At 57.1% G+C, this 26,472-nt stretch overlaps 2 protein-coding genes across 7 annotated transcripts; both read right to left on the bottom strand.

The window, feature by feature from the left end:
* Window positions 1–230: 230 nt before the first annotated feature.
* On the bottom strand, window positions 231–23,796 carry CHD5 (chromodomain helicase DNA binding protein 5). 6 transcript variants are annotated; one of them, XM_053962582.1, is made up of 42 exons: window positions 23,694–23,796; window positions 22,507–22,637; window positions 19,680–19,859; window positions 19,115–19,233; window positions 18,380–18,618; window positions 17,885–18,009; window positions 16,670–16,793; window positions 15,114–15,280; window positions 14,815–15,033; window positions 14,148–14,357; window positions 13,849–14,060; window positions 12,694–12,825; window positions 12,075–12,183; window positions 11,596–11,787; window positions 11,310–11,510; window positions 10,833–10,970; window positions 10,290–10,411; window positions 9,959–10,132; window positions 9,145–9,286; window positions 8,808–8,939; window positions 8,210–8,327; window positions 7,640–7,764; window positions 7,049–7,280; window positions 6,846–6,971; window positions 6,544–6,716; window positions 6,216–6,390; window positions 5,709–5,801; window positions 5,222–5,310; window positions 4,902–5,035; window positions 4,552–4,696; window positions 4,208–4,367; window positions 4,003–4,082; window positions 3,761–3,887; window positions 3,342–3,449; window positions 2,892–3,029; window positions 2,534–2,642; window positions 2,222–2,354; window positions 1,834–2,029; window positions 1,496–1,656; window positions 1,288–1,402; window positions 1,127–1,177; window positions 231–887 (listed from the first exon to the last, which is right to left on the bottom strand). In XM_053962582.1, the coding sequence occupies exons 1-41, from the start codon at window positions 23,755–23,757 to the stop codon at window positions 1,170–1,172; spliced, it is 5,877 nt and encodes a 1,958-aa protein (XP_053818557.1). In that variant the 5' UTR covers window positions 23,758–23,796; the 3' UTR covers window positions 231–887; window positions 1,127–1,169. The 6 variants fall into 6 exon arrangements, with proteins under 6 accessions (XP_053818557.1, XP_053818558.1, XP_053818560.1 ...); XM_053962583.1 differs by having other exon boundaries at window positions 231–884; XM_053962585.1 differs by having other exon boundaries at window positions 10,833–10,967.
* Window positions 23,797–23,987: 191 nt separating this feature from the next.
* Window positions 23,988–26,438, bottom strand: RPL22 (ribosomal protein L22). Its single transcript, XM_053962593.1, has 4 exons — window positions 26,332–26,438; window positions 25,829–25,936; window positions 25,109–25,233; window positions 23,988–24,204 (listed from the first exon to the last, which is right to left on the bottom strand). Exons 1-4 carry the CDS (start codon window positions 26,341–26,343, stop codon window positions 24,060–24,062), a joined length of 390 nt encoding a protein of 129 aa, XP_053818568.1. The 5' UTR covers window positions 26,344–26,438; the 3' UTR covers window positions 23,988–24,059.
* Window positions 26,439–26,472: the final 34 nt, after the last annotated feature.

The following is a 26,472-nucleotide window of genomic DNA, read 5'->3' as shown; positions in this document are numbered from 1 at the left end:
CGTAGACATGTGCACCATGCAGAGATTACAGTATCTGTGTGGATAGGACGTTCTCATGTCTGTCTGTGGCCATGTGTGCATGTCCCTGTGTCTCCATGTGCACATGTGTGTGTGTAGACGTCTGTGTGTGTTTCTGTGGACACATGCAGAACAGCAGGGGTACCAAGACCATGGCCAGGCCCCCCCCCGAGGCTGCCCCACCATCCTTTCCCCTGCCAGACTCCACTGCGTCCTTCCCAAAGGATTTATTAAAACACAGAACGGAAACTGGGACACACAGAGCACGAAGCGGATGCAGGGGCGTTGCTTACGGCTGCCGGTGTCACCACGCTCGAGGCATCCCCATCCCAGTTCCAGCTGTCCCCTCTGTCCCACCCACATCCCCTCCACCTGCCTGCCCCAAGCCCGGCACATGTGGACCCCCAGCCACACCACAGCAGTGCCAGGGATTCCAGCAGGGCAGCAACAGGCATGGGCTTGCTCAAACACCACCAGGACGAAGAGACAGCCCTTCGGGGGAAGCTGGGGAGCACAGCCGGCTGGGACATGGCACCACTGGCCTCCACTCACCCCTACACCTGCCAACACAACCAGACAAACACCGCAACTCCAGCCCTCCCTCCCTCCCTCCCCTCAGCCCACCTCGCCCAGACAAACTCTTCAAGTCTTCAATAAGAAAGTGCAAAAAATGTACACGGACACAAACCCCCAGCCCCGCCGCTCCCACGGGGGCTGCAGCAGGCAAAGCACACTTGAAGCGGGAGCGGGACAGCGCGGCAGTGCCGGCAGCAGCTTGTCTTCCACGCAGGCAACGCTGGCACAATTTCCCTGCCGACCTCTGGCAACAGCGGCTCGTGGCCAGGGACAGGGTATGTCCCCCAGGGCTGCTGTGGGAAGAGAGAAGGGCTGTCAATAAGCCAAATCTGGACCCTCCCCACATGCCAAGCCCACCTGGAAGGGGCTGCAGGAAGGATCTGCTCCCACCTCCACTGCGGCTGCTTGAGGCAGAGGCCACAGTCAGTTACTGGCACTGGGGGGGACAGCCCAAAATGGAGCTTCCATTTAGCCCCCCACCCCTTCATGTTCCCCAGCAACAGAGCACAGATAGCAGGAAGCACAGCCTTACCTTGGCTAGGAGAGGGAGCTGCAGGGGAAAATCATGGGAACTGCTAAATATCTGTGGTGACAGAGGAAACACCTTGCTCACAACTGTCCTTTGGCAGCACTCCTGGACCACCCAAATCCACCCTCTGAATTTCTCTGCCCAAGAGCAAAACCCCAACCTACCAGTCACGTAGGGTCCCAGAGGCATCTGGCTGTAGTTGACAATCCCACCTGGCCCCGGACCACGGAAATTTGGCCCAAAGTTGTTGTTGAAGATCGGAGCAGAGCCAAAGGAGCCCTGGGGAGGCAAGGAGGGAGAAAAGACATGGGCCTGCAGCCCTGACCTGACCATGACCCTGACCCTGAGGGCTCTGTGCCTGTCCCCACAGACCTGGGCAGCTGGATCCCCTCCACGGGTGGCCAGGCGGCTGAGGATGCTCCGCTCTGACATCTGCAGCCGGGCAGCCACGGGCGGGATGCGGGACAGCATGGAGGGCAAGCGTGTCACATCAGCCTTCATGTCACTCAGCAGCTCCTCAAGCTGGTTCAGCACTGCAAGTAAAGCAGGAGGTACTTGGGATGCCTGCCAGACCCAGCAAGCTGAGAGGAGCAGGCAGCTCCTGGCTGAGAGAACAAAGAGGGGGACATCTCCTGGCTTGGCTCCCCAGGTGAGGGTGGCAAACCCTTCCTAGCCTCAGAGCAGGCTCCTCAAGCCCTGCAGGTGCATACCCTTGTGCAGGACAGCGTTGGCAGGCTTGTTCCCAGCCAGGGACTCTTTGGAGAGGTGCTGGTGGCTCTCAGCAAGGCACTCCACTTCTGCCAGCCGCGCGTTCAGTGCCATGGCCGGGTGACTGGGGTCTTGGGTCATGTTGAGGTACGCCGCCCTCCTCAGCTGCTCCTCGATCACCAGGGCCTGCTCCAGCAACTGGGAGGTGCAGGAGAGGAAGGATTCAGGACCAGACCCTGCCCCACTATAAACCAGTAAAGCTCAGAGCTCCTCACAAAGTCCAGTCCCCACTTCGCTCACAGAAGATGCTGCAAACTCCCCCCTGGCTTCAGGGCGCTGCTCTGGTCCTCCCACCGACCCCTCCTCACCAGCCCTGGACCTGCCACTCGCCTTAAAACGCCGAGCAAGGAACTTGTTCTTCATCTCAAGGTAGTTCCCCTTGTGTATCTCTGACTTGAAGGGCTCATTCAGGATCACGTAGCGCGGGTCATTCTGGATGTCCTGCCAGCGGGCATAGCCATGACTGGTATGGGAGAAGTGTCAAGGGCAGAACCAGCCAGCCAACAGCCTGCTCACCACCCCACAGCAACACCGAGGCCCTAAACCCTCTCCCTGCTCACCACTGCAGCACCAACCCAGCTCCCACACCCCTAGAGGCCTCTCTCGCCTCGCTGCCTCCCGCTCTGCCAGGTCAAAGGGTACGTGACAATTCCTGCCAACAGCCAGTAGTCGTGTCGGCGGTGCCAGATGTCGTAGATCTTGCCAGAGGACATGGCAGCCCTCTCCTCATTCTGCCACAGCGTGTGCAGCTCTGTGGAAGCAGAAGCAGAAGGGAGACAGCCTGGTCAGGCAGCTGGACTGCAGGTCAATGCACAGCATGCGGGCAGGGCGAGCGATGGAACCTCCCAGGACCACAGGCACACTGCAGACCCAGGTCTGCTGCTGCCAGCAAAGCACCAGCCCATCCACGGCCCATCACAAGGGACACGTTCCTTGAACAGGTTCAGAGCCTCTGCAGCAGCTTTGCAGAACAGGCCAACACCTCATCTCTCACTCTTACCTGTGAAGCCACCATCAGCAATGTTGAACATGAATCTGAAGTTCATGTTTCTGTCATCCTTCTTTCCCTCCTCCTCTTCCTCTTTGTCACCGTTTTGCTGGGCATCACTTGGTTCCTTCTCCTCCTGCTTGCCATCCTCTGCTTGGCAAACACAAGGAACTGGCCTAAATTGTGCTCCACCACTAGACCCACTGGTGCCACCCCTGCCCCATCAACAGCCAGTCACTGCTGCAAAAGCCACCAACCCCTCCCAGCAGGTCCCATTGTTAACACAGGCAGTGCCCACCCCAACAGGGTCTTGTTCCCGCTCGTGGCTCCTGAGCACCAATGGTGCTGGTGCTGATGGCATCTTTGCCACCACCCTGTGGGCACGCTCTGTCACTGTGCCAGGCACTGGCCTCACTCTGGGAATCCTTCCCACTCTTCTCTCTCCAAAGCCTCATGCCTCACCTGGTTTGACTTCTTTATTCTCCCCCTTCCCCGGGCTGCTGCTCAACTCCGCCTTCTCCAAAGGCTTCTCTTGCTCTTGAATCCCCTCGTCTGCGGGAGGGAACAGGCCTACAAGAAATGCTTGACATGGAAAATGCTCTGCAGGGAACAACCTACTTATCCAGACAGACTTTCCCTTTTAGGGTAAAGTGACTATATTGTCTGTACGTTCAAGATGCTCAAAGAACTTCAGAGAACATTCTTCTGCATTTTATCAAATAAATGTATTTAGTTTTCCCTCTTCCTTGAGACATCTGAAGGAACAAATGCCCCCCAAAATGACCATTTCATGCAGTTTACAACTTGTTTTTTCAGGAATTTCTGCAGGACTTTGTGACATTCAGGTTTCCCATAGCGACAGAGAAGATACACAGCCTCACCTTTCACCAGGGGCTCAGAAGGAGGCTCAGCCTTTTCACAATCCTCTTGCTTCTCTTTCCTTGGCCTCTCCTTGCTGTCACAGCTTTCCAGGTGCTCTTCTCTCTCCACCTCGGCACTTGCAGGTACCTAAAGGCCAAGCATCCATTCCAGATCAGCCCAGCCCTCCCTTCCCTAGGGAGTACCCCAAGTTCCAGGCAGAGCAGGGGAAACTTCCTGGAGATGCTGAACAAAGCCACCTCACCTGGCTGTCGGACACCTTTCTGAGCTTCTGCTCCACCGGCTCCTTTTCCTCATGGAACCCCAATTGTGCTTCTGTTTTATCTGTAGGAAGAGCAAAGCCAGGAAGCCGTTGAGCAGGGCCCAATGGGTAAAGCACCTGCAAAACCTCCTGGTGTCTTGGCCCACCTCCCTCCCAAGCCAGACCCCAGCCACAACCCCCTGGATACCTGCAAGAGCCCCTAGTACTGTGTGTGTGTGTGCTGGACTGGCCGGGACAGGTGTGTTGGGATCTGAAGACACAACCTCGCTGGATCTCTTGCTCTCTGGGCCCTCAAGAAGCAGGTCTGGGGTGCTGTACTTCCCATTGACATGCTCGAACTCCTGGACCTGGGACAGACACACATGGTCAGGTCAAACAGAGCAGGGACATTCCCAGCTGGTGCCACGGAGTCGGCGTGTCCAGGCTGCTCACCCACAGAGTGACCAAGAGGCAGGATTGCTGCACCCACCCCATTGGGAAAAGTGTCCAGAACATTCTTGAAAAGGCCCATTCATAATTTTACTCACCCACCTTCTTCCTTACTAGTGACATGACCCCGATGCGAGTCAGCACGTGCTGGCGAGACAGCCCTTCCCGGGGAACGCCGTCCGCAAAGGTTTCAGCACCATCAGCCCCGGGCTCACACAAATGTCTCATGAAGAGAGACACGTATGCCCTGCAGGGAAGCCAGACTTCAGTCCTGGCCTGTGGCCTCCCTGCTGAACCCAGCACACACATGATCCCATCACCCACAGATGAGGAAAGTGTCACACCCAAGAAGGGAATGAAAGATGCCATCTCAATTAAACTGCCTCCCCAAAAAAGCCCACAGTGAAGGGGTGCAGGCTGCCAGCCCTGCCTGCCTGCCAGGACCTCTGTACCTGAACTCCTTCTCGCTCTTCCCTCGCAGATCCCGGACCAGCCAGTGGGAGTTGAAGGCATCCTGGGGTGGCATTCCCCAGCGCATGATGGCATTCAGGAATGCCTTGCGCTGCCGGGCGTTGAAGCCCAGAACCTGCAGGAAGCGAAGGCATCGCTGGGCTCACAGAGTGGCCTCAGCAGCACGCAGCATCCTGGAGCCTCACAGCTGTGATAGGCATTGCTGGACCAGGACTGATGCCCCAGTGATTCAGCACAGAGGGATCCAGCCCTCAGGCAGCCTGGGAGCAACAGCATTGGCCATGCTCTGGCTGAGGCTCACCTCGATGTTCCCCCCAACTCTTGCCAGCAAAGGAGGGAGAGGTTTGTCTCTGTCAGTCTTCAGTTGTCTCCGTGATTGTCTTCTGCCACCTAGAGCCAAGCAGCCTCAGTGATGGATGGGCCAGGCACCAAGGAAAGACATCTCATGTGCCCCAGGCTTCCTGCCCTCCCTCCTGATGGGAGCAGAGCCCACCACAGCATCTGCCCAGACTGCAGGGTCCCTTCCAGCCACCACTCCCCAGGCCAGGACACTCCTCTGCCCTTCCCAGGCAAGGGGGGACCATGCCTGCTCCTCGTGGTGGAGCAGACCACAGTACTGCAGAGGCCAAGGAAGAAGTTGGCTGCCTTCCCTGCCCTGGAAAGCTCCTCACCTGATAGAAAGCAGGGACACAGTCCCCTAACAGAAGCCCTGGGCACACCAGTCCCTCAACCCAGACACTCCTGATGCTTCCAAATCCCAGGGAGTATCAACAAACATATCAACTCACTCTGGCCTTCTGGCCTCTCTTCAAAGTCTTCATCCTCATCCTCAGAGCCAATGGAATACTCTGACTGGTTGTCAGAGAGCTCATCCTGCCACTCTGCAGAACACAAGGGAGGCCAGGTTAGAAGACTCTGCCTGAGAGGGATGTGCTAGACAGGTCAGAGCATGCTTGTGGGCATGACAGGCATTCACTGCCAGGCAGCAGGAGAGGGGGACACAGCAACAGGAAATCATGTTCTCAGGTCCTACAGAATTAGCATTCTGTTATGCAGCATAAACAGAATTTGAAATATTTTGCCCACAGACATGTCTTTCCTAGATTCTTCCAGCGAAAACAGAGTTTACAGACCAACAAATAAAAAGAAAAAAAATACTTCAAAATTTCTACACTGCAAAGTTTAGGAATCTGGGAAGTACGGATCCAGGCAATCTACCAACTGCAGTGAGACACCAAGTGACAGCTCTGTCTGTCCCGTGAGCCTGGTCAGGAGCCGAGCACCTGTGGCCATACCTTGGTCCTCCTGAGAGGTGTCATTGTAGTTGACCTGCTTGCGGATTCTCTTCCCTTTCCCCAGGTTCCTGGCCAGATCTTCCTGCTGCTGCTCATAATGGTGCCGCAGCAGCTTCTCCCAGTAGTCAGGGTCCACATTCTCCTCTTGCTTGATGATCTCCCGTTCCACCTCCTCCTGCAGAGCCAGAGACAAGGGGCTCGAGCACAGAGAGAGAGCAGGGAGGGTCCTGCCCCATGCCAAGCACTTGCAGGGACAGGAGAGGGAGCAGAAGGAACACGGAGGGATGTACAAAGGGGTGATTGTAAGACATGATACTGATCACATTACCACACCGTCCTCTTCTCTCACAACATACTGAGCCACTTTAAAGGAGCTGAGATACTCATTCATGTTCTGCAGCTCCGTGTCGTCAGTCGCATCCTGGTTTCGGTCCAAAAGCTTAGAGATGGCAGCGTCATCGTAGTGGATCACACTGCTGTCATCTACATCCTTATTGTCACCTGGAGAGCAGAGCCAGGGGAACAGCAGTGCAGATCAGGGTGCTGGACAGTCTGCTCCAGAGCCAGGCAAGCTCAGGTGAGGGGATAGGGAGGGGGATGAGTCCCCCCCAGCAAAGAGGGGCTACACACCTGGTGGGGTGCTACCATGCTTTTTTTTCATGCCAGGGGTTGCTGCACCCCCTTTTGTTGACAGTGCGTCCGAGAAAGGGGTAACAGCATCCGGCATTGCAATCCGCTGTCCCTGAGACACCATGCCTGTGGCACAGGGAGAGAAGAGTGAGCCCCAGCAGCTCAGAGAGGGCCCTGCCCCACACAGAGCATTCCCACCTCACCCTCCACATCATCCTTGAAGAGTTCTTCTGTCCCGAACTTGAGGATGTCATCCAGCTCTTGTTTGGTCATGGAGCCCGACTTGGAGCCAAGCCCTGGGCGGACCACCAGGTGGGTGAGCATCATCTTCCTTTTGGCCACCTGGGTGATGCGCTCCTCCACAGAGGCCCTGGTCACGAAGCGGTAAATCATCACCTTCTTGTTCTGCCCGATGCGGTGAGCTCTGCTGAACGCCTGCGGGCAGAGGACGGAGCTGGCGGGGGTGGCACCATGCCAGCTGGACAAGGGGGCCATGCTTCTCACCCTCCAAGCTGCATGAGAGGCACCCAGTTGAGGACAAGTATGAGGGAGAAGTGACAATGTCACAGGGGAGAGGCAGTTTTGTATGTCAGGTGTCTCCTAAACTGCAGAGAGGCCGGGATGAGGCCAGAGGGTGCGGGAAGGGGACTGCTGAGCAGAAACACCCACAAACACAGGAGAAAGTGTCAGCAGCTCTCAAGAGAAGATACTGAAATCCCACTGAGGGTGTGCAAAGAGAGAGCACAGCCAGAGAGGTACTTACTATACAGGAAGGAAAAGAGAAAGTCAGAAACCTGGATGTCATTGTGGGGATTCCAGTCAGAATCATAAATAATGACAGTGTCGGCCGTAGCAAGGTTTATGCCCAGACCACCGGCGCGGGTGGAGAGGAGGAAGCAGAACTGCTGAGCCCCAGGAGCTGAGAACGACAAACCCAGAGGTGGGAAGAGGTGAGACAGAAAGAAGCACAGCTCACAGAGAGGAGCAGCACCATTTCAGAGGGACAGAATAGCTCCCACAGCTGACAAGCAAGAGGCAGGGGTGTCAAGGAGTGAAAACACATCGCTCCCTGGGAACCAGGTGCTGCAGAACCCAGCTCCAGAGCAAAGGGGAAGCTCTGTCATCTGCTGAGCTCTTGGAGGGAAAGGCAGGAGCCCCTCCAGCTGAACATCTGCTGGCACAGTCAGGGTTCCTTGTGGGAACCAACTCAAGGGCTTAACAGCGTGGTACGAGCAGCCCCACCGTGCCACAGGTAGCCAGACCTGGGAGTGTGGCACAAGCTCTGGGCACTGGCAGATGATCTGCTGCTGGCCACACACTGTCATCCCCCCATGGCCCCCTCAGCAAGGCAGGAAGGTGAGTACCATTGAACCTGTCGATGGCCTCCTGGCGCAGGCCGCCGGTGATGCCCCCGTCAATGCGCTCGTACTTGTAGCCTTCATACTCCAGGAAATCCTCCAGCAAATCCAGCATCTTTGTCATCTACAGGGCAAGGCAACCCTGGCGTGAGAGGGTCTGCATGGCCAAACACCCCTGCCTCCCCTGGGGAGCTGCCCTGCCCCTGCACGGTCCTTGCCCACAGCCCAGAGGCCTCGGTGGTGGAGGCACAGCATGGTCAGCAAAGCAAGCACAGCCAACGGGCAGCAACACTCACATCTCATCTTCTACAGGCAACTCTGCCAGCAGGAAGGAATTGTGTCTGACTGTCCCTCCCCAAAGAGGAGCCTCGTGACTGTTGTCTCTTTTCTATCCTGAGCTAACAGAGCTCTTAAACATGACAGGCAGTCCCTCAGGAGCGAGCTGGGACACAGCCCTTGCACCATTACTGCCATGGCTGCCTGGGGGAGAAGCTGTCACCAGCTATTCCACCTATTTCTGTCTGTTCCCAGCACAAATTTCCCATACATAATTTAAAAAAATTCCTTTAAAAATGTATTTATTATTATCCCTCCCTGCTCTCACCTGCGAGAAGATCAGAACTCTGTGACCCCCATCCCGTAACTTCTTCAGCATCTTTTGGAGCAGCATCAGTTTCCCAGAAGATTTGACCAAAGAATTCCCATCATAAGATCCATTGGGCAGCATAGGGGCCTCCTGTGAAGGCAGCATGGTCAATGCCCACAAGGACAACCCGCATTAACCTCATGGAGAACTTCACTTGCATTTCCAAAACAAAAATCTAAGTCCTTGTATGAAACCACTCGCATGGAAACCCACAGTGTTAACCAAAGCAGGATCATGGAAGCAGCTGCCACTCAACACTGAGACATGTCCAGGGGTGCAAAGGCAGGGGACGTACCACAGCTGCCACAGGGAACAGGTACGGGTGATTGCAGCACTTCTTCAGGTCCATCATGATGTTGAGCAGTGAGACCTGGTTCCCACCACCTTTTGAATTCAGGGCTTCAAAGTTCCTTGTCAGTATGAATTTGTAGTACTTCCTGCAGGAGGGAGGATGGGACAGGCACCGTGTCAGCTGGGGCAGGTGTGGGACTGGCACAAACAGGAGGGCACTGAATTAAAGCCCCCTAGTGTCACTGGAGATGCAAAAGGGACATTTGGAGGGTTTTAAAAGCAATTTAGCACCTAGTGCTGGGTGTTTCCAGTTGCTCTGGGGAGATCACAGCCCTGGCAGTGGGATGTGGACTGAGGGGCACAGCATCTCCACCACCACCCTCTGCTGGGTGCCAGCCAAGCCCTCCTGACCACCAGGTGGGGAAGAAGTGACAGGCCCTTCCTGCAGGTGCCCTGAGCTGCAGGAGATGCCACTGAAGCTGAACGGGTCAGCCTAGCAGAACCAGAGCTGGGGCAGAGCTGGCTCCAGGCTGACCCAGGCACACCAGCAGCACAGGCCATGTCCTAGTGCCAGGAATGGGAGAAGGGGATTCGGCCTCAGTGTTTTCTCCATGCCAGCAGAGCCACACTGCCAGCCTCCCGTGCCCCAAGGACTGCACAGGGCCCAGTTCAACCACATGGACCATACCTTTGGTGAGACACAATTCCTGCAGCAGGCCCCAGGCCAGCAGGGTGCCTCTGACCCCTCAATCCCCACTGACACCTCACCATGCTGGGGGAAGCCAGACGCCCCTGGGGAATGCACTGGAATCACTCACTTCTGCATCTGGCTCAGCTCCACGCGCACGATCAGCTCCGTCTTGGCCGGCATGTTCTTGAACACGTCGGCCTTGAGCCGCCGCAGCATGTGGGGACCCAGCAGGTCATGGAGCTTTTTGATCTGGTCCTCCTTGGAGATGTCTGCAAACTCCTCCAGGAACCCCTCCAGGTTGCTGTGGAAGCAGCCAGACCCCCATGGCACTAAGCAACAGGGGCACGTGAAAGCAAAGGGATCTGCTGCTTTATGACTTAAAAACCAGGGCAGAGCTCTCGAGGAGGAGATAATGCTCGTGAGGAGCCACCCTGATGGCCTGGGTAAGTGCAACTTACTTAAACCTCTCTGGAGTCAGGAAATTGAGCAGGTGGAAGAGCTCTTCCAAGTTGTTCTGGAGCGGAGTCCCTGTGAGAAGCAGCTTGTAATCGATCTTGTAGCTATTCAGTACTCTAAAGAACTGGAAAAGAAATAAGTTTGGGTGACAAGGACCGCTAGGAACCGAAGTGTCACTGGGGGACTCTGCAGGGCGCACTTGGAGACTGAGCAGTGACCCCCATGCTGGGCATGCAGAGCAGGGTGCCAGCATGTCCTGCTCCCAGCCATTCCCACTGAGCACAGGCAGCAATCCTGTGTATCCTGGGGTCACACCACTTGTCTCCTCCTGCACCAGGGACACTGAACATCCCAGGAGCTGGACACTGCACTGAGCCTCAGGTAAAGAGGAAAGGAAGGAGAGGTTTCAATTCCCTTCCATGATAGCCTGTCCAAGGACTGTCAGGCAGCCAGGCTGCTGCCTCTCCTGCTGCTGAAGTGCTTTTAATGCCAGAGGATGTTAAAAGAGAGGGGAAAAACATCACTCACAAATGCCTGCCACCTACTTTTGACTGGTTGTTCTTCAGCCTGTGTGCTTCATCCACCACCAGACAGGCCCACTCTATGGAGCCCAGCACTGCCTGGTCAATGGTGATCAGCTCATAGGACGTGAGCAGGACATGGAACTTGATCTGGGCTTCCTTCTGGAGGAGCAGAGGGAAACAAAAGCTGGGATAAGAGAGCAGCCAACAGGACAGCCTCCACCTTTGCTGCTGCTGCATGGGATCCAAGATGAGAAGGGCTGCACTGCCTGGCACAGAGCTGAATCTTGCCAGCAGAACACCCCAACACGAGAACCAAGCAGGGGGCTACAGATATAGAAAAGCTCTGGCAGAAATCTGTAAAGCTCATCACAAATCTTCTGCGTTTGTAAACAATGAAGCTGATCAGAGATCTAACCAGCCTCCCTCTCCAGGTCAAATTCTCCTCTCCCCCTCTTACTGACAGATGAACGAAGGGGCAGGCACAGACTCAGCTCCCACCTTCATCCGGAAGACCTTCTTCCCGCTCCGGATGGCGTTGTCTTCAAAAGAGAACTCATTTTCCCGGATGACCGACCGGCTCTCCTTGTCCCCCGTGTAGGTCACAACGTAGAAGTCAGGTGCCCACATCTCAAACTCACGCTCCCAGTTGATGATGGTGGAGAGGGGGGCACTGACTAGGTACGGCCCTTTCGAGTGGCCCTGCTCAGGAAGACAGAGCCCAGGCTGTTCTCCCCGTACCCAGCAGCTCTCAGCCACCTCAGGGACTGCCAGGTGCTCCACTCACCTCCTTGTACAGGGAGTACAAGAACACGATAGTCTGCACCGTCTTCCCTAGCCCCATCTCATCAGCTAGGATTGTATCTGTCCCTTGTGCCCAGGAGAATCTCAGCCAGTTCAGCCCTTCCAGCTGGTAAGGGTGCAGCGTGCCTCCCGTGGCATCAATGTACCACGGCTGCTTGTCGAACTTCACCGTAGGCTGAAAAGAGAGCCATGGCACAGAGCAGTGAAAACCACCTACCTCTCCTTCCCCTGCACCCAAGCACACCCCTCTTTAGGTTTGTAACATCCAACAACTCCAAAGGAGTTAGTCCCTGGCACAGCCCAGCCCCCAGGCTCCTCACAGCTACACCACGCCAGAATTTTCAATGGAAACAGGGTCCCCAAAGGAACCAGAGGAGGACAACGTGACAGGACAAGGGCACAGACAGCCTCCCTCCCTCCAGGTTCCCATGCCACCACACTGTCCCCACCACTCTCACTCACATCCACAAGAGGTGTTTCTGGAGGCTTTTCCAGCTTCTCCTCTTTCAGCTTTTTCCCTTTCTTGTTCAGCTTCTTCAGAGGGCGCGTGTCCTCCCCCAGCATCAGCTCCCTGTGACAGCCAGCACACGTCAGGGAGGGCAGGGGGTCACTCTTCTCTCAGCTCTGAGCTGAGGGACACAGACACCTCCCACATTTCACTGCCCCTCTCCCCACAGAAGCTCTTCTGGCCCAGTTAGCACGGGCACTCACAGGGCATTGATTTTCCCCTCACAACAGTCCACACAACAGTCTCCAGAATGAAGAACAGCAAACTCAGAGTACTGTGGTTTTCCCCCAAAACAGGCAGCATGGCCATGGAGACCATCAATGCCATGGCAGTGCAGACACAGGGGAAGGGGAGCACAGGCTGCAAACGAGCAGGTGGGATTGCCCAGCAGCCCCAAAATGGCACATCAGGAGGGCCAGCCTTCATCAATGCTGGGCCACTGCTCTTTGAAGAGAAATCACTGCAAGCAGTATCAATGTGTTCAAAAGGGGGGCACCTCTGTGTCCCCCTTGTCCCAAACACCTGCAGGGGCTGCCCTGGCTCTGCCCAGCTCCCCCAGCTGTGGGCTCATACCTGTGGTTCCAGTAGAGGAGTTTGAGGTTCTCATAGTAGGGGATGTCTATGTCATCGATCTCCCAGGTGCACTGGTCATAGGGCAGGTCCTTCCACTTGATCAGGTAATGGATGTCTCCCTTTTTATCAAAGCTGTAACACAGGGCACAGAAAGCTGATCAGGGAATGCCACCAGCCCCTGGGAGCAGCTCGCCATGATCTGCTTCCACAGAGCTGGATGCTTCATCCTCTGCCTTCACCATCAGACCAGGACATCCAAACTGAGGTAGAAAAACATGAAGTATCGACATTTCCAGCAGAAATGCCTATTCATCTGTGAGGGTGTCAAACCATTAAGCTTTACAGGCTGCTTTTCCATTCCACTAACAACCTCATTTCTCTGTTTCACCAGGCCTGGATGGATACCAGTGCTTTCCCTCTCACCTGCAGCATTCACCACTCTAGGAAGTTCTGCTTACACTAAAATCAGAATAAACACACTTCCAAGTCTGACTCTGTGCCTGCAGGGAAACCTGCTGCCTTTTTAGTGGACAAGGTAAAGCTCACACAAAAATCAGACAGGCAGCTTTAGTTCTTTCCTGCCACACAGCCTCCCAGCAGAGCTGCTGCTACTGCTTGATATTTCAAGCTGCCACTTGAAATGTAGAAATTCAACAATGTCTCCAGCCACTCGATGCAGAAAGCCCATCTGCACAGCACATCTCATTCACAGGGAATTTCTTCTACAGAAAAGAAACATCAGTGTCAAGGTTCTGTAAGGGAGTTGGCCACATGCTCCAACTCTTCCCCTCAGCACCATCCCCATCAGCATCGGAATGGTTAGTCTGTAACAGGACCCAAACAGTATGACTGGGAAGAGTGGAACAACACCGTGCATCCACCTTTGGGAAAATTTGCTATAACTCTATTTTTAATGTGCAACATAGCAGAAATGAAAATAAGGCAGCATGGATCTCCTTCCCGCCTCAGCTTCGGCCTAGAAGCAAACCTCCAAGGCAACGGAGACCTCAGCACAGGCCAGAAGCTGAAATCCCACCAGCCCAAGGTGGTGGAATTGTAACAGAGACCTCAGCACAGGCCAGAAGCTGAAATCCCACCAGCCCAAGGTTTTGGCCTGGCAGAAGGATGGCACAATTTCCCTCACAGGCTCCTCACCTGTGGTTCAGGATGCGGTGGATCATCATCCACTCAGGTTTGATGCCATAGCGGTAGAACCGCTCCTCCATCTTGGCATACTGGGGGTCCTTGTTCTTCCTCTTCTCCCTCTGGTTGTCCTCGTCCCCAGAGCCGTAGTCAAAGGCCGGTGGCTCATCCATGTCGTTCTTCCGCTGGTAGTTGCGGTACATCACGGTGTGGTAGAGCTCCAGCTGCGGCAGGAGGGAGCCACGCTCAGCCTGCGGGCACTGGGGCAGAGGGCCGGGCAGGGGCTCTATACCAATGCCACGTGGGCTCACCTGCAGCTCCTTGACCCAGGAGCAGTGCCAGTAGGAGAGGCCAGCCCACTTCACAAAGAACTCGCGCTCCGGGATGCCCTCCAGCACCTTGGGCGGGGGCAGAACCAGCTGCGGGTCCGCGGCGGGCAGCACGGGCGGCAGCGGGGCGGCCGGCGGCTCCTTCCAGGCCCAGTGCAGGATGCGCTGCACTTTGCCCTTCAAGGGAGGGCACTGGCGATACAGAGGCAAACAGGCAAGAGTACAGAGTTTAAGGTGAGACCCTGCCAGGGGCCACGGGGAACTAGAGCAGGGAACTGGGGGGGCAGAAGGGGGCCCTCAGTGCTAAGTAGACAGCAGGCAGAACAGGGTGCCTGAGAAGTGTCCGCGACACTTCTGCATCCCCCATGGGGACAGGTCTTGCCACCAGGCAGAAAAGGCCCCTCTCCATAGGCCTCATATGGAACAAGGCTTGACATCCCATCAGAAACCAGGCCGGGCTGCCAGCCAGCAATTCTCACAGAGGCAGCAGAGCCTTCCAGAGCCAACCCCGGCAGCAACACTCCTCAGGGAGGGGTTTGGGGCAGAGGGCAGGGCTGTGAGGGGCAGCAGCAGCCAGAGAGCCACTGGCAGGCCAGGCAGGTGTGGGAGCAGGGACAGAGTAAGGAATGGGAATGCCAGTAACACTCACTGTACAGCGTGGGCAGAGCCATTCACCGTTTGGTATCTCTGGCAGCGGTGGGTTCAGGCAGTGAAGGTGGTAGGAGGACGGGCAGGTGTCGCAGCACAGCAGCTCCCCTCCATCCTTACACACCCGGCAGAACTCCATGTGGTCATCCTCCTCCTCCTCGCCACCATCCTCCTCCTCCTCCTCCTCTTCCTTCGGCTCCCACTGGATGCCCTCCTTCTCCTGGGGAAGCACAGCCAGTGTAACACCCAGGGTTTCCACCAGCAGGCCACCCACTCCCACGGGGCCCCGACCCCACTCACACAGTGGGGGCAGCTCCACTTGCCCTCGGGGGCCTTCTCCAGCTCGGGGTCCAGGCAGACCAGGTGGTAGGCGCGGGGGCAGGTGTCGCACAGGATGATCTCCCCGCCCTGCTGGCACACCTCGCAGTAGTCCTGGTGGTCGGTCTCGTACCCGTCCCCCTCTTCAGCTGCAAGCAAGGGACAGGTGACAGTCAGAGGGGTGGCAGAGCAGCCAGCTCTCCCGAAGGGAATGGGACACTTGCTCCTCTACCATACAGTTAAGGAAATAAGGACAGCATTTCACCTCAGACCCCTCCTGTTAATTCCCACTGCCTCTCTGTCCCTCAGCACCACAGTTCACCTTTGCACACAGCATCATCTCACCTCTGTCTCTCTTTCTCTCTCCACACTGTATCATCCTTTGGTTCCTTCAGGCTCTCAATGGAGAATGCCAGAACCTGGAGAGGTTGCAAGGGAGGCCGGTCAGAGAAACCTCCCCAGGCACCAGCACCAGCTGCAAACGCACCATGCAAGGGTGACACGGCCAAGGACAGGACTCCTCTCCTGGGACTACTCTGCTCTTCCTCAGGGCTCCCTGGCACAGAGGCAGGAGCACTCTCAACACAGCACGGAAGGGAAAAGGAGCAGAGGAACGAGGCCTTGCAAGTGCCAGAATGGCTCATCTCAATTCCCAGCTCTGCCACAGACTCCTGGCATGGAACTCCAACCTTCCACTTCTCCAGCACGCAGCAGGAGCTGCCTACCTCCAGCACCAGGGTCCTCACAAGGCCACAAGCAATGCCCTTCACACACAAGACACGGGGCTAGCCAGCCAGCCCAGCCTCGCTGACCAGTGGGGAGGCTGGCCAGTGTCACACCCTAACTGATCGCCAGCCCAGAAGCTGCCCTTCCATTTCTTGGAAGCAAAAATCCATCAGAAAAGCTAAGAAGCCAAAGGATGTGCCTGGATCTGAAATATCTCATCCCAAACAAGGACACAAGACAAAAAGGCAACGTGCTCAGCACAGGGGGCTGCTCTCCAGAGCAGCACGAGAACAGAGGTGCCATGGCACAGTATCCACCTGGGAAGGGATGAAGGGACACACACACAGATGTGGCCACACAGCCACTGGCAGATCCTGACAGATCCTTTCCATGGTTCACATGCCTCCCTACCCCTGCAATGCTACCACAGCCCTGCCACCTGCCTCTGCCTGACTGCACACCTCACACAGACAAAACATCCCTCGCCTTCACACCTTCTCACCCACAGCCTGCCCTGCTCTGCTGGGAGCTTGCCACAAGCCACATCTCTCCAGGGGCTGTTCCTCAGAAAATCACTTCCCTGGAAAACCCACAAATTCTGAAACTTCCTTGCAGGCACGAGCCCCCAGCAGCAGGGCCTGGACACCAAGAGAGCACCTCACACTCCACTCACACAGACAGGCACAGGCACAGGCACATCCTCTGCCTCCGAGCCAGTGCCAGACACAGCCCAGAGCTGCACAGGCCAGGGAAGCACCATCTGAACAGGGAAATCCAAACAGAACAGGAACAGAGTACAAAGGATGGCCTACTCCTCTTTTTCTTTTTCCTCTTCTTCCCTCTCTTCCCCAGGCCAGCCGAGCACTCAGAGCGCATGGAGGAGCTGTTGATGCTGGCGCTGTCAAAGTCGGATTCTTCCCGTTCCTCCTCTTCACTCTGCAGAGGGAAAAAGCAAAGCACACCCAGTCCAAGTGCTGGCACCCCAGCTGTCATTCCACTGCTGGGACAGTGTTTTCCTGGAGAGGAGCAACCCTATACTCCCATCCTGTGCATCCAGAGGCCCCTTTTTCCAGTACCTGGCAGAGCTTTGCTCCCTCTCTCTCTTTTGACCCCCATTTCAGCCGTGCCATCCCTCCTGTGTCCATGCAGGCAGGCATTCACATTTGGCATTCCCACAGCATGAAAGGAGTCAAAACGGGCCCAGCATTCCATGGAGTCAAAACACAGTAATACATCTGAACTCTCACTCAGGAGACTCCAGCATGCAAATCCCCAGCCTGCACACTCCTAACCAGGTGCTCAGGCTCCAGCTGCAGGAGCTCTTTGTGACTCTCTGGAAGGTGAATGTGTGGCTCTGGAGCACAGGAGGAATTTTTTGTGATACACAATTGAAAATCTGCAGCAATGAGTGGCTCCTGCCCTTCAACACACGGATGTGCTTGCAAACAGGTTGTGTTATGGAAATTAGAGCTGGAACTGCAACACAGTGAGCTGAGGGGGTTTGACTAATATTATCAACACCTAGAAGAGCCCCACTCCCAGTCACTTGTTATCTAAGGAAATTGTTCTTTTAAATGCTGCTAACTCCTTGAAATACGCCTGGTACTGGTGCACTGAGAAGAGCCCAGTGTGCTGTGGCATCCCAGGCAATGCCACGGGACTCCAGCTGCCGTGGGCAGGCCCTGCTAATGCAATTAAAGCATCCCAGAATTCTCTGTGATGCACGGTTCAGCTGCAGTGCAAGCCCTGAAGAATTCCTTTGCAAATGAAATCTGAAATGATGGCATTATCACCCGCACTGCTGGAAGTAAACAGGGTCATGTGGTTTCAGCAAAAGCTGTGGCCAGACACGAGTCTCACAAATCTGAACCTGGACACGGGTGGAAGTGGATGTGCTGATCAGGGCCTGGTGCCCCACAGAGGGGCAAAAGTGAGGCTGTGACACCCTGACATGGGCTGGGTGCACCATCCCCAACAAGGGCTTGTCCCAGTACTTCCCTCCCAGACCCAAAGCCCCACAAACTTACAGAGGAGCCCTTTTTCCTTTTGCTGGGGATTCCTCCAAACCGAAATTTCAAGCCTGCCATCTTTTTCCCTTTCCCCTTTTTCTTCCCGTCTTTGGAGCCCTTGATTTTCTTCCGTACACCTGGACCTGAAGAAATTGAAAACTTGTCTGGTACTCTACAAACAACTGTCACCCAAATCACCCCCCAGCACAGTGGAACAGCAACTTCCCAAGGCAGAACATGGCACAAAGGCAGATCCCTCTACTTTCCCACTACTGCTCACTTTAATTAATTGCCACAAACTGCCAAACATCCAGCAGACCCAGAGCCTCAATCTGCCATGGTTCATGAACCACATGCCCCTCAAGGACAACGGGACCTGCAGACACCACTCTGGCACCCTCTTCTCCTCCCAGGTTTGTTGAAGCTTGTGCTCTGCAGCCTTGTGCCAGCTCTGCTGGCAGAGCAGCAGCTTCACACCGCTGGCAAGAGCAGCCCCCCACAAGTGGCACCCACCCTTGCCCTCCTTGGTCTTGGCCTTCCTGATGACAGTGGGCAGGGCAGAGTGCTGGGGGCTGGCGGGGAGCGCCGGGGCGATGGTGACAGTCTCCACAGCTGCAGCCACAGCGGCCGCAGCCGCCGCCGCCGAGCTGCCCTTGAAGGGGTTGTTGGCACTGAACTCTCGCCACTTGGCACCGAGCACCGTCATCATCTTGGACATGGGGATCTTGGGGTTCTTCTTGGCAATCAGAGGCCTGCAGGGCAGGGGAGAGGGAGAACCACGTTTAGCAGCACTGTGTTGTGTGTCTGCTCCTGCCCTCACCATGCTGGTGCTTCAGCCCAAAAGATGTGGCACCGGTGCCTCCCAGCAGGAGTTTCATGGGGAGGCAGCAGAAACCAGAGCTTCCTTAAGCAAATATATGCAAGGGGGGCAAACCTAAATCTCCTCAGAGACCTCCCTTCCCTGAAATACCTGCTGTGCTCTGAAAGGCTCATGGTACAAGCAGAAATTCATTAACACTTTTTCTCATTAAACTTTTCAAGTAAGCATACACAAAATATGGGGCTTTGGAGAGCAGGAGAGACAAATGCTTCCGCTGTCTCCAGTCAATCCTCCAAATAAATGGAGTTCTGAGGACTGAGTTGGGAGGAAGAAGCGACAAGGAGCTGGCGATGCAGAATTGACTTCACAACTTCATCTGCTGACTGAGCAATGCCCAAACCTCAACCACCAGGTCCACAGTTCCCTACCTGAGGAACTGGCTGAAAGCCTTGTAATTCGTCAGAGTATGGTAATCCTCTTCTGAGAAAACATAATCTACGTCATCGAGACCCCATTCCTCCATGAGCTGGGCTGAGCTCTTGGGCTCCTGGAGATTTAGAGAGTCATCATTAACGCAAACAGCCACGGCTCTGCAAATGAGCAGCACAAGGCTGGCTCTGTCATGTGCTCCATAACTCCCTAGTCAGTGATATGCAGGGATTTGTTTCTGGGATTTATGAAATAGCACACGCAAGCATTTAACAAATTAATGCTTCATGCAGTCCCAAGAAACAAATTAACATGACACCATGCAAATGCTCCCCACCATGTAACACTATACAAGGTCTTGGCAGGTTTCACAGCTCCAAGAAACTCAACTTCTCCCTGCACTCAAGGTAAGTACCAAGGAAATAGAATTTCTCCTGTCCCAGTCATTCACCTGCAACCTCATCCTTGCCAAACCCAAGGGTTTCTCATGAAACCCTCAACTCCCCTTGTGCAAGCCTGGCTTCAGGCACTAGGACCAGCTCAGAGTAAAGAAGTCTTTTGTACCTTTAAACTTCCATCCTCATTGTCATCCTCCTCTTCATCCTTCTTCTTCCGTTTTGGCTTTTTCTCCTTCTTGTCTTTCAGTTTTTTCTTCTTCTTTTTGTTGGGAGAATAGTCACTCCCTTCACTTTCTGATTTCTCCTCGATCTCCTCTTCATTTTCTGAGATCTCATCATTGCTCCCCTAAAACAGAAAGGGACAATGAAGAACAAGCCTTTCCCCACTTCACTCTCCTCCAACATGAAACTGCCCATCTCCAGCGGACGGATGCATTCTGCTTCCCCACAGTCAGAAAGGAGCAGGCTTTGAAGGCTACACTGTGCTGGAAGAGCCGGAGCAGGGACTGCCCAGGGGATATTTTTGTTTATTTCTGGAGAGGTCACAACCCACTGCACAACACTGACGGTAACACAATTAATCACCATCCAAAGGAATGTGGCTGCCTGCTGGGCAGAGCACTCAGGTAACTTCCTGGGCTGCCAAAACGGTCAGGGCAGGTCCAGCCTCCTACCAACCAGCACACCGAAATCCTCCTCAGCAGGGCTGCCTCGATCTGCTCATCGCCCAGCCTGGATTGATATCGGGGGTTGCCGTGATCCAGGTGCAGCACCTGCACATGGTTTTGTTGAACTGCACGAGGTTCCCACAGGCCCCCTCCTCACTTGTCCAGGTCCTTCTAGATGCCACGCGGTCCCTCGGGGCACTGAGAAGCACCAGGGCTCGCTGGGGCTGAGGGACCGGCTCCAGCCAGCACAGCGCCCAGCCCTGCCAGCCCAATCCCGTTTCCCTCTGCCCCTCCTGCCCGGAGCCACCGCCCCGGCCCCAGCCGCTGATGCCCGGGGCTGCTGGGGCTCCCTCCCGGCTGGCCGGTCCCTCCCGGCTCGGAGCAGCCCGCGCCGCTCCTTCAGCGGAGTTCGGAACAGCTGGAATTGGGCACAGGATAATTGGTTTCCATGGGAACTGCTGCAGTACAGGTTGAATCTCCCTCTCCGCCGCCTTCCCTGCCAAGGACCTTCATCTGCCTGTGCTGAGGTTCCAGCCACAGCCCGGCTGTTCCGTGCGGATTTTTTTCCGCGGGGCTGCAGCACCGATTCGTGCGTCGCCTCCAGCTCCACTGCGGCTGGTGCCGGCGAATTCCCGCGGCAGTGCGGCGTGGCAGCCCCGATGAAGCCCGGGGACTGCAGCGGGCACCGGCACTGGCCTCACACCAAGGCCTGCACTTCCCTATAGCAGGGGTAAGGCTCATCTGCCCCCACAACTCTGGAGAAGTTCAGGAAAAGGAAGCCCCATTCAAGGTCCTCCATCTTTTACCCCCTGACCCCGAGGGCAGCCGGGCTGTTGCTCCATGCCAAGCAACAGCTCCAGCACCAGCTTCTCCCTGGCCTTGACAGATGAGGGCACAGTCTCCCACAGGTGGAACTTGATTAGAGCTGCCCATACGAGGCATTAATTTTAAAAAATGGGGGCTCTCAGCCTGTTATTTCCTCCCCATCCCCAGCTCGGCAGCAGCCAAGCTCAGCACACACAGCTGCAGGGCTCAGGCAGGTCAGCAGCAACAGCAAAGGGGCAGAGGTGAAAATACCTTGGAGTTGTGTTTTATTTTACCCCTCCCAGAAAACAGCATAGGGAAAAAATTGTGCCTAAGAATGGGAGAGGTAGAGGGGGCAGAGAGCCCGTGTGGTATCTGCAGAAAGAGAACATCACCACGGCCACGACAGAAACAAGCTTCCTTGGGGCCACGACAGCAAGAGGCAGTGCAGGATGGAATCACCTGTCTTTAAACCAGCAGCTCATCTCAGTACTACCTGTAGCACAAGCATTTCAGTGTGATACCTCATCCAGCAGATCTGTTTACAGCTCCCCTGGCAAGGGGGGGACGTGCCCAGTTGTGCTGGGTGAGCAGCTTCTCCCCAGCCCCAGCGAGGGAACTGGGGGGCTGAGGAACCGTCACTGCTCGCCCTTTCTTCCCAGCAGCCTGTCTACATTTAGGCAGGAAAAGGGCCAGCACACAAGACGTCTGCTCCTGTCCTCATGTCCAGCACTGCCTGGGGATGGGACAGCAGGAAGCAGAGCCCATGTGGCACAGCACCAGTGAGCTGGGCTCTGGGAGCAGTGCCAGACAGCCTTCTCGACCCAGCAGCACACCTCCAGTGCAGCCTCAGGCCTGACCCTTGAGGACACAAATCCTCACCTTGGTTTTCCTACAGAAGGCCCGAGAGCCCTTCCATGTGCCAAGTCCTCGAGGCCCCTGGACCACCTCACTTGCACACAGGTAGAATGAGTGCAGCCAACACCAGCACCCACAGAACCCTCGAAGCCCTGCCCCAGCCATGTCCCAGCATGGTGGTTTGCATCTCCCTCCTTGGAACATGAGCCCCAGATGCCGTGGTGGTGCAGCACATGCCAGCAAGATTTACTGCTGTCCCCAGATGCTGCACTGTGGTATGGGCAGGAGGACCTCAACACAGGGGGCCAGACAGTACCACTGCACACACCAGTGCACCCACGAGAGCCGAGCTGCTCCTGTGGGGTAGGTGCCTGCATCACTGCCAGGAGCCATGGAGGCCCCTTCTCCCCCCAGCTGCTCCCCAGAGGCCACTGGCAGGGGACATTGCCACTCCTGAGCAGCCAAGCTGGGAATGATACACCAGGGGCAAGAGGGTCACCTCCCCAGGCTGGGAGAGCACCTGCTCAGTGAGGGAAAACCCCAATAATGACTCTTCTTTCCATCCACAGAGACCCAAGAGGTGCTTGCCAGCAGCACTCTGAGCTGCTGCCTCTGCACCACAGCTGAAGAGCCTCAGCCCAGTGTGAGAAAATGCAGTGTTACCTCCTTCTTCCTCCTCTTGATTTTGGCAGCCTTGCCATCTTTCAGCTTCTTGGATTTCTTCTTTTTCTGTACCACAACTTGGTCTTCTGCAAAAAACTCATCCAATCCTTCCAGCACCCCATCATCTTCTTCTGGGGACAAAAGGGACAGCTCACATGGACAGACTGCAACAGGCACAGGACACCATGCTCACCCTGACAGAGGAGCACACCTGAGCAGCAGCTTCAGGCCACAAGACACAGAGCTCTGTGGCCTCTCCTGCAGACCCTCACACTGGCAGCTTGCCCCACTGGTGCCCCTCAAGGGTCTTGCCCAGCAGCACCAGCTCTTCCCATGCCCAGATCCTCCTGCCACTCACACCCAGCACGGAGGTGTGGGCAGCTCTCAGAGATGGACATGGGGACACCCCGTGTGCTGCTGCTCCTGCTGACCTGGGCCTGCAGACACCGGGGGAGCCCTTGGCTCTCACCTTTCTTGATCCCCAGGCAGGGCTCACAGAAACACAGTCAGCGGAGAGCAGGAAGGGGTCATGAGGAAAATGGGTGCCACAGCTGCCAGGTTGCTCTGGGCTGCTCACACCAGCTCAGGCCCTGGGCAGAGGCACTGATGCTAATGCACACCTCCCCATCATTATCTCGCCAAACCCAGTGCATCCCAGCCAGTTTCCACAGAGCTTTAGGCCTATGTCTTTATTTTTGATTTATGAGCTCACACAGCAACACCCCTTTGGAGTGGTCAGGACATATTGCTCTCTCGACTTCTGAGAGGCCCTGGTACGGCTTGCCCAGAGAAGCTCTGGATGCTCCATCCCTGGAAGTGTTCAGGATCAGGTTGGACGGGGCTTGGAGCAACCTGCTCTAGCGGAAGGTGTCCCTGCCCATGGCAGGGGGTAGAACTGGGTGGATTAAGATCCCTCCCAATCCAAACCATCCTGTGATTCCATGATTCACTGATTCATGCTGTGCTGGTTTAGGTCTGACAGGGTGGGCATCGCTGCACCAAGCCCAGCCCGGGGGAACCAGCCGGCCTCCAGGCACGGCCGGGGAAAGAACCGGCTACTGAGGAGGACCCGGCACAGACCGCTCCGGTCCGCGGAGCGCGGACAGCGGGGATCGCCCGCGGCACGGCCGGACCGATGGGAGCGATGCCACTGCCCCGCCCGTGCCCCCCCGCCCGCCGCCGCCTACCCGACACGTCCTCCTCGTTGTCCGCGTCGTCCAGCAGCTCCCGGGCGGCCGCCGGGCCCCGCATGCCGGGCGGGGCAGCGCCCGCCCCGGGCCGAGCGCCGGGGCCGAGCCGGGTGCGGCCGCTCCGCGCCAAGATGGCGAGAGCCGGCCCCGCCCCCCGGGGAGACACGCCCCCTGCCACGCCTCCCATCGCCCGAGCCACGCCCCCGGCCACACCCCCCTCCGCCGCTCCCCGAAAACCCCGAAATCCCCCCAAAGCGACCCCCGGAGACGCAGCCGCCACCGAGCGCGGGCTATGAACAACTCTGCCGCTGTTTATTGCAGAAAAGTGAAACTGTACAAAATGGCCGTCAGCGGCGGCGGGGCTCAATCCTCTTCTTCCTCCTCCTCCTCATCCTGGTTGATCTGGAAGTAGCGCAGCTCGTAGCTCTCCTTGCTGTTGGCCACCACGCGCAGCCAGTCCCGCAGGTTGTTCTTCTTCAGGTACTTCTTGGTCAGGTACTTGAGGTACCTGTGGGAGAGGCATGGCTGACAGTGGTGCCCCTCTGGCCCCTGCCACCCCCCAGGTGGCATTTTGGCTAATAAATCTTTATTCCCATGGGCTCCCACCTCCAGCAGGACCAACACACCCCACTGGCCATTTCCTAGCAAAGCTCCTTCCAGGAAACATTGCAACCAGGGGATTCACACCACAGTGCCATGACACAGATCCTGGGAGATCGTTCTTGCCCCAGCAAGGCTGTGACCCCAGTGCCTGGTACCCACCCCAGAGGGAATCTCCACAGGGAGGATGGATACCCGCTGCTGGGATGTGCCAGGTGGGGCAGCAACGTGGAGCAACAGCGTTGGGAGAAAGGCAGGCGCTCACAGGGCAGGGCACGCCTACCACCCACACAGCTCTGCTTTTCCCAGCCAGCTCCTGAGCCACCTCAGCCATGGCACAACCCCGGTTGGCCGATGCCAGCCCAAGGACAGGCAGCCGGGAGAAGCGGGCAGAGCACCACGGGACGAGGGCAACAATCAGGGACACCTTGGCACAACCACACTTTGCCGACGTCGGCCCAAGGAGGACCAAAGCCCCACAAGATGAAGGGAACAACCTGAGAGACCTTGTCTGCAGATACCCCTAAATTCTCCACTCAGCACCTTCTGGCTGCAGGCCCCCTCACTGCCCAGCCCGGCAGCCTTCCCAGCTGGAATATCAAACACATTCCTGTCTCATATATCATCTGGGAAGAGCAGCCACTCAGCGAGCGCCAGGTAGCAGAAATGCCAGCACAACTCCTGCCCTGAGACATCTCTTCCCTGCCAGCCCCTCCTGCCCACAGGCTCTCAGTGCACACCGGTCATCCCCTGCCAAGGGCCATCTGCAGCCCTGAGCAAGGGCCCAGCGGGACTGGCCTGCCCCACCTCACCTCTTGGAGAAGGGCACCTCTGATGTGACCGTGATCTTGCTCTTGCTCCTCTCGATGGTCACCACGCCCCCGCCCAGGTTTCCCGCTTTGCCGTTCACCTTGATCCGTTCCTGCAGGAACTGCTCCTGCAGGAGGAACACGGCCGTGAGCCGGGGCCACAGCTCCAGCCAGGCACAGCCCCCACAGGCTGGCTCGTGCCTGGTGCTCTGGAGCTGGGGAACACACACCAGTGTCCCCACAGCTCGGGAGAGCCCCCTCCTCAGGCCAGGCTAAGCCACCCCATCAAAGCCACACCTGGGTGACGTGCTCAGGCCTGGACATAACATGGTGGGGATGTTCCTGCCCTCCAAGGGGACAGCCAGGACAGTGGGGTCAGGCTTCTCTGAGCTCCCCTCAGCCCCAGGCTCGCCAAGGCCCATTGGAGTGATGTTTGGATGGGCATAGGTTCATGACCCCAAACTGCAGCATCCGTGGCCTGGTACAGCCCTGCCACGACACAAACTCACCCAGCAGAGATGGATACAAAGTGTCCCAGACCCAACCTCATCCCCAACCCCAGCACTCCTTCTTCCTCTGCCCATGGGATGGCCTCAAGAAAGCAGGGCAGAGCCGAGGCATAGCCGGGGATGTTCGGGGCCGCTGGGAGCGGAGCATCACCCTGGGAAGGGCCCCGAGGGCGGCGGAGCCACCACGGCCCCCCCGGGGAGGCCCCGAACTCACAAAGTTGGCGGCGTCCATGATGCCATCCTCGACGGGGTGCGTGCAGTCCAGCGTAAACTTCAGAACCTGCTTCTTTTTCTTGCCACCTTTCGCCGCAGGCTTCTTCTGCTGCAGGGGGAAAGAGAGTGAGGGTGAGTGAGAAAGAAAGGGAGAGGGAGCGCCGTGAGGGACGGCGGGGAGGGGCCGGGCCGAGCTCCGGGCTGGCGGAGAGGGGAAGGGCCCAGGCATGGATGGAGACCGGGAACAGCGCGGTGGGGACGGGGCTCGCCCGCCGCCCGCCTCCACGAGCCGGATGGGCGGCGGGCGTCGCGTGGGACCCCGGGAAGGCGCGGGCCGGGCCCGGCCCCACGCGGAGAATAGCGGGCGGGGGCCGGCGGCGGGGCTGGGACACGCGGCGGGGCGGCGGAGGGTGCGGGGGCTCGGGGCGGGGCGGGGGGTGCCGCGGTGGCGGCGGGGGGACGCTCGGGGAGGTGGCGGCCGGTGCCGGTCCCGCGCTCACTCACCGCGGGCGCCATGGCGGCTCCGCGCGAGGCAGAAAGGGAGCGCGCCCCGCGCGCCTGCGCACAACCGCGCTCGGGCCGTCCCAGCCGAGCGCCGACGGCGTCGATCGCTTCCGGTCCCATCCGCGCAGGGAGCCTGCGAGC

Source organism: Vidua chalybeata, chromosome 22 (assembly GCF_026979565.1).
Source record: "Vidua chalybeata isolate OUT-0048 chromosome 22, bVidCha1 merged haplotype, whole genome shotgun sequence".
Taxonomy (NCBI): domain Eukaryota; kingdom Metazoa; phylum Chordata; class Aves; order Passeriformes; family Viduidae; genus Vidua; species Vidua chalybeata.
This window is presented reverse-complemented; position numbering and strand designations above follow the sequence as displayed.

What these genes read in the sequence shown, in the direction of transcription:
- CHD5 (XM_053962582.1), bottom strand. Translation starts at nt 23,757, where the DNA reads ATGCGGGGCCCGGCGGCCGCCCGGGAGCTGCTGGACGACGCGGACAAC. An exon ending in TCAAGAGGAGGAAGAAGGAG is followed by an intron (nt 19,860 to 22,506) that starts GTAACACTGCAT and finishes TTTCTGTTTTAG; the next exon opens with GGGAGCAATGATGAGATCTC. An exon ending in CACCTCTCAGGAGGACCAAG is followed by an intron (nt 5,802 to 6,215) that starts GTATGGCCACAG and finishes TGTGTTCTGCAG; the next exon opens with AGTGGCAGGATGAGCTCTCT.
- RPL22 (XM_053962593.1), bottom strand. An exon ending in TCATGGACGCCGCCAACTTT is followed by an intron (nt 25,234 to 25,828) that starts GTGAGTTCGGGG and finishes TTCCTCCTGCAG; the next exon opens with GAGCAGTTCCTGCAGGAACG. An exon ending in GAGGTGCCCTTCTCCAAGAG is followed by an intron (nt 24,205 to 25,108) that starts GTGAGGTGGGGC and finishes CCTCTCCCACAG; the next exon opens with GTACCTCAAGTACCTGACCA.